This window comes from Ictalurus furcatus, chromosome 12, assembly GCF_023375685.1.
Source record: "Ictalurus furcatus strain D&B chromosome 12, Billie_1.0, whole genome shotgun sequence".
Taxonomy (NCBI): domain Eukaryota; kingdom Metazoa; phylum Chordata; class Actinopteri; order Siluriformes; family Ictaluridae; genus Ictalurus; species Ictalurus furcatus.
The window spans coordinates 3,966,166-3,981,398 of record NC_071266.1 but is presented as its reverse complement, the minus strand read 5'-3'; the positions used below and the strand labels follow the sequence as shown (position 1 = coordinate 3,981,398).

General features: G+C 40.4%; 1 protein-coding gene across 3 annotated transcripts in view; it reads right to left on the bottom strand.

Annotated features, from left to right (window-relative positions):
* Positions 1-958: 958 nt before the first annotated feature.
* Positions 959-15,233, bottom strand: part of st6gal2b (ST6 beta-galactosamide alpha-2,6-sialyltranferase 2b) — a 14,724-nt gene continuing 449 nt past the window's right edge. The window contains exons 1-6 of one of the 3 annotated variants that reach the window (XM_053638395.1): positions 12,126-12,210; positions 7,597-8,238; positions 4,573-4,670; positions 4,328-4,429; positions 3,785-3,959; positions 959-1,960 (exon numbers count right to left, since the gene is read on the bottom strand). In XM_053638395.1, the coding sequence (XP_053494370.1) occupies positions 1,704-1,960; positions 3,785-3,959; positions 4,328-4,429; positions 4,573-4,670; positions 7,597-8,200 (1,236 nt within the window). In that variant the 5' untranslated portion in view covers positions 8,201-8,238; positions 12,126-12,210 and the 3' untranslated portion in view covers positions 959-1,703. Of the gene's footprint in view, positions 1,961-3,784; positions 3,960-4,327; positions 4,430-4,572; positions 4,671-7,596; positions 9,577-12,125; positions 12,211-15,233 lie in introns of those variants that run through there. The other 2 variants (XM_053638397.1, XM_053638396.1) reach the window with 2 other exon arrangements.

Genomic DNA, 15,233 nt, shown 5'->3' with positions numbered 1-15,233 from the left:
AGTGCGTTCTCAATATAAAAAGTGATGAGTCACATATAGTGGTTTACTCCTAACGATGATAAAGATGTGTCACCCTTTTCCCTAAAAAAAAAATGTGGTCCCTTTTTATCCTACACCTATTCTGTAATTGAGGAAACTTCATGTATAAATAAGTGTAAGTATGTTGCCCAACAATCTCATGTCATAGATGGACCATGTCTCAGTGCTTTGTCTAATTTTGTTTATGTAACTGTTCTTCAGATCTGTTTGGCATGTTGTGTTTTGTGTTATTACAAAGTAAGTAGTAGCAGACATTTTCTGATTCCAGTTCCGCACTATAATTATCTAACATTGTTAGCTGAGCTTCCAATCTCCAGTCATGGAATAGTACTGAGAGATTACACTCAAATTAAATTATAGAGAATGTGTCACAAATCTAAAGTGGATGTATCCAGCCAAAATGTCTTGCCAAACCTGGCATTAGCACAGAAAACAAGCTAACATAATGTTTGCAAATTAGCAAAATTCCCCTCAGCATGCTTTTTCAAATTAGATTCAGTTCATGCCTTCTAGGGAGGCAAAGGAGACGTCTAATTTTTACGAATGTTTGTTTATAACAGAATATTGTAATATTTTACTGAGGTAGGGCCAGGGGTGCTCATACTCAAGTTCCATACTGAGGTCTGGCAGTTTATCCATATTCAGATGCACGGATAGTTATAGCCATGGGCGTAACCACGCATTCTTTGGGGGGGGTCGTTTCCCCCCCAATGTTGAGGAAATACCAATCTGTCCCCCCAATATACAGTACAAAATATTTTCTATATGTCCCCATTTAATGAACCCTGCCAACGGATCTGTCTTTTCTTCATCTATTCTATTTATTTATGTCTATTCCTTTTCAATATATTTCCGTTTGTTAAGGAAAATAGGTGTGTGACCCCCCCCTCACCCCCCCCCCTCCCCATTGTACACTTGGTTGCGTCCATACTCAACGCAAGTTGGTTGATCTATTTGAGCAGCTCAGTCTGTAAGAAATGGAGACAGCAGCCAAGCGTAGAAAAGTGCAGCACAACATACGAGCTTTTTATTCAGACAGTCAGTAACTAGATACCTAAATAGTAGGTGACCTTAGCTTAGTATAGAAGGCATCATACCGTGGCTTGGTTTGTTCTTAAGAACGTCAATTAACTGGTGATATCTGCACACCCATGAAGTAGGCTAGGCTAACGTCAGGTCCAGTTTTTGACCATTAACGTTACATTCACTTGCATATCCTCCCGCCGAGTTCGTTGGAGCCCCCCCCAAATGATTGGATGCTAAACTGAGATGATTGGATGCTAAACTGAGATGATTGGATTCTAAACTGAGATGATTGGACGCTAAACATAAATGATTGGATTCTAAACTGAAATAAATGATTGGATGCTAAACTGAGCGCACTCGACTGATACATAGCGTACAGTCTTTGCCTGGATGAGAAGAAGAAACCTTCGTGATTTGTAATAAGCACTTTGAAGATCTAAATAATAATAAAAAAAAATTCTTGGAAATGTAATTAAGAGTACAAGTGTTCAATTTAAAATAATACTCAAGTACTTTCCACCCGGTTTCTCTATATTACTAATATACTGTTATGGCTTCTGAGTCATTTCATATTTCAATTTGGTAATTTCTGTTTGGGTGGTTTTTAAATGAGATCTGAGTTTATGCTGACGTCTTGATTACGCTTGTTGTCCGGAGCAGGTGATCTGACTGAACCCCGGAAGAGTGACCTTGCCCTTTGTCATAAGTTCGTCCAAAGAGACCTTGGTCATTCTTCTGATGAAGAGCTTCTCATAAAACAGCGGGTGATACGCTCCCAGTGTGCAGGCAAAGTCATGGTACTTCTCGTAGTAGTGGCACAGAGTCGTGTGTCTTTTGGACGGGATGAACTCGTAGATATCAAGATTCTCGCAAATGCTCATCATCAGAATGATGCCTGAAACAAAACAGATGTAAAAAGTTGGAATTATTTTGTCGCCAACATGTCAAGGAACAATGCCAGAGCTGTTTGGAGCATCATATTTTCAGGTACTAATCCAAAGAAAGAGGAATTGTCATTTTGTTTATCGTGACTGCCATCTGCTTGCAGATTTATACACTCATGCGCATGTGCTTAGTCAAGATAAGAGATGGAAGTGGAATATTCCACTTATTTTAAATAGCTTTAGACAAGTTGAGCTTTTTGTTCAGTTGCTGATCGTAGATAGCTCCCAAAAATGAAATGGTGTCGATTAGCATCGTACGGAAGCCCTAAGCGGCCATGCATTATGACTTTTTATTACTTTTTTGTTTTCTCGTGATCTCGACATTAAAGTTGTTTTCTCACGATGTAATTTTATTGAGAGAAAATCTCGCACTTTGTGAATGGGACCGGTGTTACATGCACGTTGGCATCTTCGCTAACATGAATGTAATAATTGCCCGCTGTAGAGATGGACTTTATCTCTGCATTAAGAGAGAGTTGCGTGTGTCCCACTTTTCAATTGTTGGACACTAACGTGGAAGTCGTCAATCCTGCAACAACTCTTTCAGTCTTTATTTAAAAAAAACAAAAAACAATACAATTGGAAAATACTATAAATTGATAAATCTACAAGTTGAGTTGCAAGAGTGTGAGTATAAACACAACGAGGCTGTAATAGAAGAGTTTTCCTGTTCGGCGTGATGACGTTTAATGTCCGCGACAACCTCTGTAGTCCCATTTAGCCACTTGTTAGCGACCGTCTGTTTTCAAGACATGTAAAAGCTTTTTAAAAAAATCCTGAGTGGGGTATTATATGGCATAGTATAAAACGTGAACATATATTGAGCTTGTGTTAACCACAGACCTTACTTCAGGCATTTAACCAAAAACCCACTAAAAAAAACCCCATTGACTTCAGGATGATTGCTGTCCAGTGCACAAGAAAATTAAGTTGAGATCATGAAAAAACGACTTTCGTTATGTCGTGATCACGAGAAAATGAAGTCGTGATCACGAGAAAACAACAGGGAAAAAAAAAAGAGTAATAACGCATGGCCGCTTAGGGCTTCCGTAATACCATGAAGAAATTAGGGGTGTGACAATTGGACGATTTGCATTGATTCATCGATTTAAAAGGCAACGGTTGAAGGAAATCAGGGAAAATTCATAAACGGCTTATTGCTGACTCAGATTGAGTACAAATCCACCAATAAACTATAATTCATCTTTTTAAACTGATATGTAAATAGGCTAGCAAGCTGATTTCCTTGTAACTCCAATACATAAAATAATCCTTCTCTATATCACCATCATTCATGAATTAACAGTAGGCCTACCCCAGATTCTGGGGTCACATATCGATCAGAGGCTACTAAATCAAATTGTATCTTAGCATATTCCGTGTTACCGTCAAATATCACATTGTTGCCTTAGGAATCTTTGTTTTGTTTTTTTTTCATATTGTACCACAGCAGATTCAGTGTTACTGTCAAATTGAAGCGCTGCCTTAAGAACTAAAATCATGTTGTGTCGCATGGAAGCCTGAGGTTTATACCTCTAGAAGTAAGCTGCCTTTACACATTACACATTTGTAACATCAATATTGCTAGAGCAATGGTATACCATTATTTCAGACTCATCAACATTGCTATCGGCTTATTTTGATGAGGTCATCAAGAAGTTCATTGAGGTGCTCAACAGTACAGAGTTCCGAAATGGCTTTAAAAGTCTTTGGATCACCTACGCAAACAGAGTTTTTAAAAAAAAAAAAAAATTCTGTATGGATTTGAGGCTAACCTATAAACCCTGACGAGGGTGGATTTGGATGGACGTTCTCTTCTGTATTGCTCTGAAGTATGTCCCACAGGTTCCAAAGGAAGTCTGGATGCAGGATGTAGAAGGGCTGTGATGGAGATCTCTTCCTGCGTTCAACATATGCCGTGAACAGGTCATAATCTGGGTTCTTGTACCACTATGAAAGACATGGGAAGTCATGAAAGCGCCGGAATCTTAAGCTAATATTTCTATAAAACTCTTCATTCAGTGGAAGAGGAAGTCGGGGGTGGGGTATGGTGGGAGAACCAGCCGTCTCTGTCTGTTCCTATTTCCTCACTTCTCATGAGCATATTGTGAAACCCACGTTTTTTAATCGCAAATCCATTTCAATACTCGATCACTGTTAACTGTTTACAGCTAGTGATTTTGAGTACACTAATGAATTACAAGTGAAGGTACATGACATAAATCTTGGACTAAGCTGGACTTGCAAAGCTGTTTGTGGACATACTGATCAACAGAGGTAAGCTATTGAATTTTTGGTTACTTTTGGTTATTACTCACCGCTTCGAGGTTGCCAGAATATGGACCAGGGTCCCATGCCACAAGTGTAACATTCTTATAAAGGTGACTGTCAGCAAACCTATGCTGTGGATCAGCCATAATCTGTTCACAGATGGAGATAGTATGTTTTTTTAATTATTATTATTATTATTATTATGTAATTAACATTCCATATCTGTCCTCTCTGATAGAGAGCAAGTACATGAGTATGTGAGAGAGACAGATGGGAGTGGACAGAGGTCTACCTGTGAGTTGATGATGCGGATGGTGGTCTTGCTGCCCACATCATTCTCATAGCCCTCCGTTGGAGCAGCGTTGAACCGAAGCACTGCATCATGAGAATCTATTGACACAGTAACAATATTCATTCATCTTTAGTAACCTAGTTATTATGGTCAGGGATGTGGAGCCTATCATGGGAACACTAGGGAATGCAACATGGATGAACTGCATTCCACACCTTTACTGTCACTAATCCACCTACTGGCACAGAGGTTGGAGGAAACCAGGAAAACTGGAGTAAACTGGTGCCTCCCCAATAAAAAATATGATCAAATCAAATTCATATACAGTGGATATTAAAAAATGTCTACACACCCCTGTTACAATGTTACAACGGACAGGTTATTGTACACCCCAACCCCCTTTTTCCCCTAAAATGTTTCTATTTGTTTGCCACTCTATAATAGCCCCAGTCATATTCTTGTTCCTTGTTGCTGTTGCTTTTGATACATACTGAAGATAATATCTAGCTTCAGCTGTTCGGTATCTGGCAACCACAAGCTCTCACAAAATGCGACATCATTATTATTTACAAATGACAGTATGCAGGTGACTGTGCCCTTCCCAGAATTTTTGACTCCTTAAACTTGGTAGTTGCCAAAATTTGAGCAAACAATATCCATCCATCCATTTTCTATATCGCTTATCCTACACAGGGAAGCCTGAAGCCTATACCAGGGACACAAAGTGGGGGACACCCTGGACGGGGTGCCAACCCATTACAGGGTACAATCGCACACCCATTCACACACTACAGACAATTTGGAAATGCCAATCAGCCTACAACGTATGTCTTTGGACTGGGGGAGGAACCCCCTGGAGCGCAGGGAGGTGAACAATATATAATATATAATTGACTGACACTTATACAGTTTTGTTAGACAAAGATACTAGTCAAATTCATACACAGTATCAAGGGTCAGGTTTATATTCTACACAACCATAGGCGATGGGGCGATGGCAGCTCGGTGAGATTTGGGTTACACCAAGCTGCTCAATTCCTTCTGTGACTAATAGATGGCAGCAAATGCTGCATCACCTCATTCCAGGCGTGAAGCATATAAGAAGAGCGTCTGAATACAGAAAACATAACCAGAGTTCTTGAAATTGTAAATTTACAGTAGATCAAAATGATCATCTGATGATGATAGTATTAGATCGAATCCATGGTGCTGATATAGGTCGATATAACTAATAAACTGGCAATTCAATGTAACTTAAAGTTCCCACAAAATGGACCTACCACATGTAGATAACATTCTTATTACGGTCATGCTGTGTAAAAGAAAAGAGTAAATTAGCAAGTGTCCTATTTAAGCAAGCAAACACTACTTCCAGTATTGGGTGGGATGGAAATTAGTCTCACAATTATTCACAAACGCGTTCACATTTATCCATGAACTTGATAAATGTTAAATCTAGTATTATCATTTTAATCGATGTGTCTGAAGTTCTTTGGGAGGATGCCAAAAACGTCCAGTAGCACTTGTTCTGGAACGCTGTAAAGCTGAGACTGCCATCTAGTGGTAGCTGCTTTTCTTACGCACAGCTGTGTGTGGATCGGGAGATAGTAATGTGTGGATTGTGCAAGGCGAGATCCTGATAAACCGAACAGGGTCGACTCAGAAAAGACATCAGTGAATGCACACGTGTTACCTGATCCACAAATACACCTCTTACTTGTTGCGTGCGCAAATTATGATACATTAATACAAAATAGAACATTTGTATTCACAAATATGTCTCTATTTGTACGAATCGCTGCACATTCAATTAATTCTGAACCTCGCAGACATTTTGCATTAATTTTACTGTATACACCTTTTTCCTGTATACACCGATCAGCCATAACATTAAAACCACCTGCCTAATATCGTGTAGGTCCTGGTGCTACCGAAACAGCTTTCACCCGTCGAGGCATGGAAGGTGTGCTGTGGTATCTAGAACCAAGACATTAGCATCAGATCCTTTAAGTCCTGTCAGTTGCGAGGTAGGTCCTAAGGTTAACCTGGGCGCACACATTGAACTCTTTGGCTTGTTCCTCAAACCATTCCTGAACAATTGTTGCAGTGTGGCAGAATGCATTATCCACATCATGTAAAAGAAAATGTGATTCATTAGACCAGGCCACCTTCTTTCATTGCTTCATTGTCCAGTTCTGATGCTCACGTGCCCATTGTAGGTGCTTTCGGCGGTGGACAAGCGGTCAGCATGTTCACTATGCAGCAAGCACTGCGATGCACTGTGTGTTCTGACAGCTTTCTATCATAACCAGCATTAACTTTTTCAGCAATTTGTGCTACAATAGCTCCTCTATGGTCTAGCCTTCGCTCCCTTCGCTCACCGATGTGCATCGTTGAGCCTTGGGCACCCATGACCTTGTTGCTGGTTCGCCGTTTATCCTTCCTGGGACCACTTTGGTAGGTACCACTGCATACCAGGAACACCCAAAGACCTGGACCTGCCGTTTTGGAGATGCTCTGACCCGGTCGTCTAGCCATCACGATTCGGCCCTTGTCAAAGTCGCTCAGATCCTTACGCTTTCCCATTTTTCCTGCTTGCAGCACATCACTTTCAAGAACTGAATGTTCACTTGCTGCCTAATATATCCCACCCCTTGACAGGTGCCACTGTAACCAGATAATCAATGTCATTCACTTCACCTGTCAGTGGATTTAATGCTATGGCTGATCTGTGTATATTGGTGGTGATGATAATGAACAACGCATTGAGGACCACTCTGTTAAGTATATCAGATGTTGGTCAATAAGAAACAATGATATACGTAGTCATTTTCATAATATATTATTAATATATTAATGTTAATTAAAACTGTGGAAGAATGATACATGGTATGTTTTTAGTTGACATTCAACTATACAGGAAACAAATCTCAAGCAATAGGACTTCATTTTTGAACGCAAACTGTCCAGTGGTTATCTATGCAATCAGTCAAACTTGTTTAAGATCTAAACACAGCCACTCACCAATCTCCCTACCCAGGGATGAGTTGAGAATGGCACCAGCTGAGGAAACTACAGCACATGTTCTGTAGGGACCACTAATTGCCTGCTCCAGAGGTTGCTGAGGCACCAGCTTCTGCCATCCCAGGCTCGCAAAGGGCTCCTCATACCCTGTCAGTGTCTTGAGTGGTTTCTGCTGCTTCAGCTGGCACAGGAGCTTCTTTTTGTCCTTCTGCTTTGTCCCGTGTCCTGTGTAGGTCACCCTGTATAGGTTGATAGCAATATAGTCCTTCTTGGCTTTCTGAAGATATGAACTCAGCATGTCAGAAGATGCCAAGCCCATCCATAGTCCACTAATCACTTTATCTGCCCAGGACTCCTCTAAATCCTGCTGCATACTGCTGCTTACTGTAGGTAAGATAGCCTCTTTCAGTTGTTCAGTGCCGGCACTGTTTTCCACATGGGGGGCATCGATGAGCCTCATGCTGCCTCGGGTGAAAGGTGAGAGTACAAAAGTGCAGAAGACGATCAAGTTGGAGTCTGTGTTCTGGCAGAACAAAATGAACGAGAGCAGTACCCAGGTTACTACCCCCACTAAAAACAGCTTCCGATGTTTCTTCTTCTTCATCCTCTACTGCAAAGCTAGACTTGTCTCAGAGTTCAATCCTGTGATGGGGAAGAAGAGAGTATGTGTTGGCATATGACCATAGACTAGGTGTGAAAACAGAGGTACAAGATCTCCTTTAGTAGGATTTGTCTCTTTTAAAGTTTTGGATGAATGACATCCAAACTGTTTATGGAAACACTGCCAATCATCTCACAGATGTGGCTCAAAACAGCCCAGCTTCCATCTATAAAATATCCTTAACTCTATCCACGCCTCAAATTATTATTAATTTGTTTTTCTGCATAGACATACATTTTCCCCCCGTTTTGTAATGTTTGTATTTCTGGATGTGCACTCCAAATCTAGGCAGAAATTAAAAACAAAACATACAACCCCTTTTCTACGTCTGAAGTCCCACATCTAGCCTATCTACAGTAACCCCCTATCCACATTGCCTAGCCGGTGTTTCACTGACATTGGACTGCTTGCTAGTGGCGTCACAATATACAGTGCAGGGAAATGAGTAATCCGACACGTTTGTTTTGGTTATTTAATACGCTTCCAGTGTTTCCATATGCACTTCACATTTACACAATAATGTCTTCCAACTTTGTACTTATCAATGTGAACAAAAAAAGTATGTATTCATAAGCATAAATCATAAAAAATATATATACGCTTAAGAAAAGTAAACGCACACCACAGATTAACAACATTAGTACTTTGTTAAATTCTCAAAGCGGGTCCACTGTCTCTATTTGTTGACGGCTCCGAACCTTGGGAGTAATTTCCGATACTAGTCTTACATTTGATTCTTTTGTTCGGAGCACTGTTAAAGCATCCTTTTCTCACCTCAGGAATATACCAAGACTGCGCCCTATGCTAAACTCTCTCTGTAGCTGAAAAGCCGATTAACTCATTTGTAGTCACTCGTATAGATTACTGTAACGCCGTTTTAGCCGGAGTGTCTAAATCCACAATCAATAAACTGCAATATGTACAAAACTCTGCCACCAGGATCCTGACTGGAACCAGGAAATACAATCGTATTAGTCCTGCTCCGCAGTCCTTGCGCTGGCTCCCGGTCAGGTCAGGTTCCGTGTCGATTTAAAAATTATGCTGCTGACATACAAGGCGTTACATGGCTTGGCTCCTTATTATTTATCTGCTTTATTCATTCCTTACACCCCAAATCGCAGACTGCGCTCCTCACAGTGTGATCTGTTAACTGTTCCACAAACACGCTTAAAATCTATGGGTGACGGGACTTTTTCTGTTTACGCTCCTTCCATTTGGAACTCTCTTCCTCCTGAACTCAGGGAAGCTCAGACCTTTGGGATTTTTAAAGCTCAACTTTTTAAACTTGCATTTGACTGCAGATGTCTACTTTCATTATTATTATTATTATTATTATTATTAACTTTTATAAATAAAAAAAGATTCTGTGTACTGCTTATTTTGTGTACAGCGCTTTGAGAAGCTGCTTCTAAAGGCGCTCTATAAAATAAAGTTTATTATTATTTGTTGCAGAGCTGCTGTTGGCAGTTACAGCTTCAAGATGTCTACAGTAAGAAGTAATCAGGTTTTTTTTTTTTTTGCAGCATTGTGGTTCAGTTTTGGATCATGGTATTAAATTCACCAAGATCCCACTGATTTCAAAATACTCCATACATTTTCAGTGGGATTCAAGTTTTGAATCTCGGCTGTTTTGGGGTAGTTGTCTTGTTGAAACATCCATGTTCCCCCCAGATTCCGTTTCTTGGCTAATGAGATTAATATGTCCAGGGTCACCGCTTGCAGACACCAGCCCCATATCATGACGCTCCCACCTCGGTGTGGGTATGGTGTTCACTGTGGGTATGCACAACCCTTCTTTCTCCCAACATGACAAACTGAGTTATTGACAAATAACCAAATCTGACCAAATTATATTGTTCCAAAAGAGCTCTGATTTGTCTAAATGCTTTTAGACACAGATCTTTGTGCTTCTTTTTTTTTTTTTTTTAGCAGACCCGCAGTAAAAGTCAGTAAAGACTTGTGTCGTCTTGCATGCACAGCATGTTTAAGATGTACCTACAATGTACCTTCAGTGATGTTCAAGTTAGGGGACTGTGAGGGAAATTCCAAACGCTTGAGCTTGCATTTCTTTAAGTAGTTCATGGTGGATTTCGAGGTATGTTTTGGATCATTGTCCTGCTGTCTCTTTTAAGTTTCTGTTTCTTGACTGACTGCATCACATTTGCTTCCAGAATTTGCTGATATTTACTGGAATCTATTCTTCCATCTACCTGTGCAATCATTCCTGTGCCACTGGCTGTCACACAATCCCAAAGCAAATATACTCCCATGCTTAACAGTTGACAAAAAAAAAAGTGCTGTTGTAGCTTGGTAACATTATTCACACACACACACACACAAAAAAGTTCTCGCTCGCTACTTTAAGAGGATGCATTGAGTGACGTTGCTCAGCAACAGGTGTAAACTTTTCTGTAATGAAGAGTGTACCGTCTCTGAAACATTATTGTGACATTTCCCGTGCCACTTATACACTGTAATCAGAGGATATAAGAACATGAAATGTATTTTAGTTTCTGTTAACAGTGCCATAGTGGACATCAGACTCATTGGAAAGTTGAAGAACGGAACTGTAGTTCATTGAAGAATACATGGTGTCATAGGGCAAGTCGTGTTTAACTGTAATCACAACATTACGGCTGTGTGCTGTTCATATCTTTTATGATACGCGACAGAGTAGAGCAGCTACTGGATTTAATCGTGTGCAATATTAGACACTAATTGTATTGTACAGCCAGCTCCATCAAACCCCTTCAGATGATTCAGAATGCTGCAGCACGCCTCGTCTTCAACCAGCCCAAGAGAACCCATGTCACACCCGTCTTCATCTCCCTCCACTGGCTTCCTCTAGCTGCCCGTATCAAATTCAACGCCTTGATGCTCACCTACAAGACCTTGTCTGGAACAGCTCTCTCCTACCTCAACTCTCTCCTGAAGGCTTACGCAATCTGCGATCGATTAGCGACCGACGCTTAGTACTACCTACTCAGCGTGGCTCGAGGTCCCTTTCCAGAACCTTCAAACTAACTGTTCCTCAGTGGTGGAATGAACTTCCAACCTCAATCCGGACCGCAGAATCTCTCACCATCTTCAAGAAACAGCTAAAGACCCACCTCTTCAGTCAACACCTAACCAACCCATACAAAAATATATATATAAATAAATTTACTCTGGCACTTACGCCTCTACTCTGCACACTTTGCTTCTTCTGGAACTCAATTAACGGATCTTGTACGGTAGCACTACTTGTATTGTTCTCCGCTTGATATATCGCTTTGCTTGTATTTTTCTCATTTGTAAGTCGCTTTGGATAAAAGCGTCTGCTAAACGAATAAATGTAAGTGTAAATGTAAATTGTGAGACAGATCTTTAGCTGTGTTTACAGATTATCAAAGCAGAACTCAAAGCAAAGTGAAACAAACAACACAAAATAGCAGGACAGCTTTTTATATCTATATATATATCTATCTCTCTCTCTCTCTCTCTCTCTATATATATATATATATAGTATAATCTTTCTCTGAGTTTAAAAACAGCCAGAGACAGTTTTGCCAAGTTTTTGATGATTCATTTTGCCAAACTATTTAGTAAGGCACTATGAGGTGGTTTACCTGTGTCTTTTCTTCTATTTAAGTTTATTTACCTCTGGTGGTGTAAAGGTCAGTAATGACTAAAGTAACATAACCCTTGTGTTTGAGGTAATCTGCGCGCGTGCTGCTAAACCTCAGCAAAGCACCGACCCTGCTTTCCATGAAAACATACCGAAAGGTAAAGCAGGTTAGGGTTTAGAAAAGGAATATTACAAATACTGATTTAAATTGAACAGAATAATCCTGCAGTCGTCGCTGTATTTAGGAAAAGTCACACTCACCTGTTACTCCTCCGTCGCATATGTATTTAATGGCGTCGTGTTTTGAGATTTATGGCATGTGTATATATATATATATATATATATATATATATATATTTAAACAGGTGTACAGTAGTTGCCACTCTCCCTTTCGCTAGCGCCATTGTAAATGTTTGCTTTTATTCCTTCCTTTGCCAGTTTCACTTGTGAGTTTCGACCTTATATTAGTGTGCGGGGGCGGGGGGGGGGAGGATAAGGGGATCTTAAACCGACATACTGAGCATCAGAGTGACGCATTGCTCCACCCAGGTAATTTCAAAAGGTGTATTATTACACCGATAGCACGTCTTCCAGATCATGACCAGTCAAACCACTTTCAAGCACTTGTTCTTTGGTAAACAGCCACTACAGTAGATGCCTCTGTGTGTTTAATTATGGGCACAAATACCTCGTCCAGCGGTGGTAGTCACACAGACTCTCCTAAAATGAAGTCCATCTTCTATACCGCTTTATCCTTTTCAGGGTCACGGGGAACCTGGAGCCTATCCCAGGGAGCAAAGGGCGCAAGGCGGGGTACACCCTGGACAGGGTGCCAATCCATCGCTGGGCACAATCACATACACACTCACACACCCATTCATACACTACGGACACTTTAGACACGCCAATCAGCCTACCATGCATGTCTTTGGACTGGGGGAGGAAACCGGAGTACCCGGAGGAAACCCCCGCAGCACGGGGAGAACGTGCGAACTCCGCACACACAGGGCCACGGTGGGAATCGAACCCCCGACCCTGGAGGTGTGAGTGCGCCCCCTAAAACGAAGTTTTGTTGTTAAATGTGTCTTAACTATCAGTCAATCGCTGTTGTTGAGACATGCCATCATTTTCCAACAAAATATTTGTCAGACGTTAGTTTTCATTCTGAATTGTAAAAGATTCTCTAAGATGTGTCATGAGTGTTGTTTTCTGACCCAGTTGTGAGAAGGTGAGCGACAGTCATGCAGTCCAACTCCATGTAGTGCAATCATTGCCTTAAGAAGTTCTTGATCAACTAAAACAAGTGTGGTAGATTTTGGTTGGAGAAGAAACCTGCAGGAAGGAAGGAAGGGTTGGTGACCACTGATGTAATGTATTGACCAAGAAGTGTTTTTTTCCTTAATGATTTGTGTATTCAATATAAAAAATACAATGTGCCATTGCAGCTTCAAATCTTGCTGTCTTGTTATATCTACAGTGTCTGTGGGTGTTCCCATTCTACAGTGACATTTTATTTAGATGATTGTTTTTGATTGATTATTGTGCCTTTACAGTTTCGACGAAGAGTTAATATTTAAGGAGGTGTTCAAGTACTACAGCCTTCCTGAGGCGTTATGAGATAGTGGAATTTATCTCATAATGCATACACTCTGTGCATGTCTCATCTTTAATATCAATGAGTCATCAGGTTATTATCCACAATCCCACAGCCAGACAAATTCCCCCAATTGCTTTAGAGCAATTAGAGCCTACTGTACAAACAACTGGCATAATTGTAGTCGCTATCTTTCATGGGCAGTGTATGCACTGCACCCTCTGATTCCTTGGTAAATAGTCAAAGTGCTTTACACTGATTCTTATTAACCCTTATTAACACTCACACATCGATACAAGGCAATAGCCTGCCATCGGGAGCAACTTGGGGTTCAGTGTTGCATGTGGGGCCAGGAGCCAGGGATCAAACCGCCAACCCTATGATTAGTGGACAACCCGCTCTACCACCTGAGCCACAGCCGCCCCACATCCCTTCTAGTGATTGCTTGATGTGTTTATCAGCCACCCATCCTGGAGGATTCCACTACATCCAGCAGCGATGGTCTGGCTTTCTACTGAATTTTAAAACTGTTCCTCATTGGTCTTTTCCATTTCCTGCCCGGAACATGCACAGTAAAAAGTACACGAATCATACACTTAACACGAAGCCTTATCATTTGCTAGTTCGATGTGTGAGTTCTGAGCCGGGGGGGGGGGATTAGATTACCTTCTGATCAAGTTTGCTCTAATTTTCCGTGTTCCTGCCATTGTCTGTGTTTACTGATCATGATTTTGGATCTGTCAGTGTTTTTTGCTGAGCCTATTTTGTGTATGACCTAGATGTGTCCATGGTTTTTGGATTTGTGGATATTTGTGACATTAAACCTCTTGTATTTGGATCCTAACCACCCTTCTGAGTGTCCTCCGTTACAGTTATACTTCCATTCTTCCATACGCTGCTTTATCTCAGGTTAGACAGTTTAAAGTTATTGAGTTAAAAAATTTTGGTTTACAGTTATCTCTCACTTTCTCTGTGTGTGTGTGTGGTTGTCCTGTTTTTTTTTTTTCTTTTCTTCTCTCTTGTATATGTAACATGGTTAAAAAAAAATGACCTTATTTGATATTTGTGAATTCCTCACAAAATTATAAATTTTTGTTGGTATATTTATGTTTCATATGTGAATTGTACATTAATTACACTTTATAACAAGACTACATCAGCCTACTGCAAAATGAACAACTGTCGTTTATGTACTTATTTTGAATCGTTATTTATTTTTACATGCACCCTCTTTTTGTCATCTCGCACTTTTCCATGCCTCAGCAAAGTTCTGTCTGCTTTGCTGGAGAATTTGTGTGTGTCTCAAACACATTTTGTGAAATCGTGTGTACATGCACAATAAAAGTTAAAAAGATACCAGTAGAGAAACAGTCACACTGCTATTGTGGCTGTCACACCTCTAGTCAGTGATTACTGAAAAAGCAAACATGAAAAATTCTGTGTAGTCTGCAGCTAACACAAAGTGCATGAGCTAACATTACTGTGATCAGGTAATGTTACTGCTTCTAGCAATCTTATTTGCCGTAACAAATAGTTTGCATTTTACAAACTGCCAATTGCCACTCACATTTATATGTTGTTGCATAAGCACAAGCATTTATATCATAGTTATGTCCGATATAGAGAAGTCTGGTAGTGTAGCATACCATTATGAGGACCTTGGTGTCATAGCGATAGTTACAGCCTTACAGGCTACGCAAAATTCGAAAATAAATTAAAACATTCTGGTAAAATAGAACTATGTTTTCCTAATGTAGAGATGTTGAAGTATTATT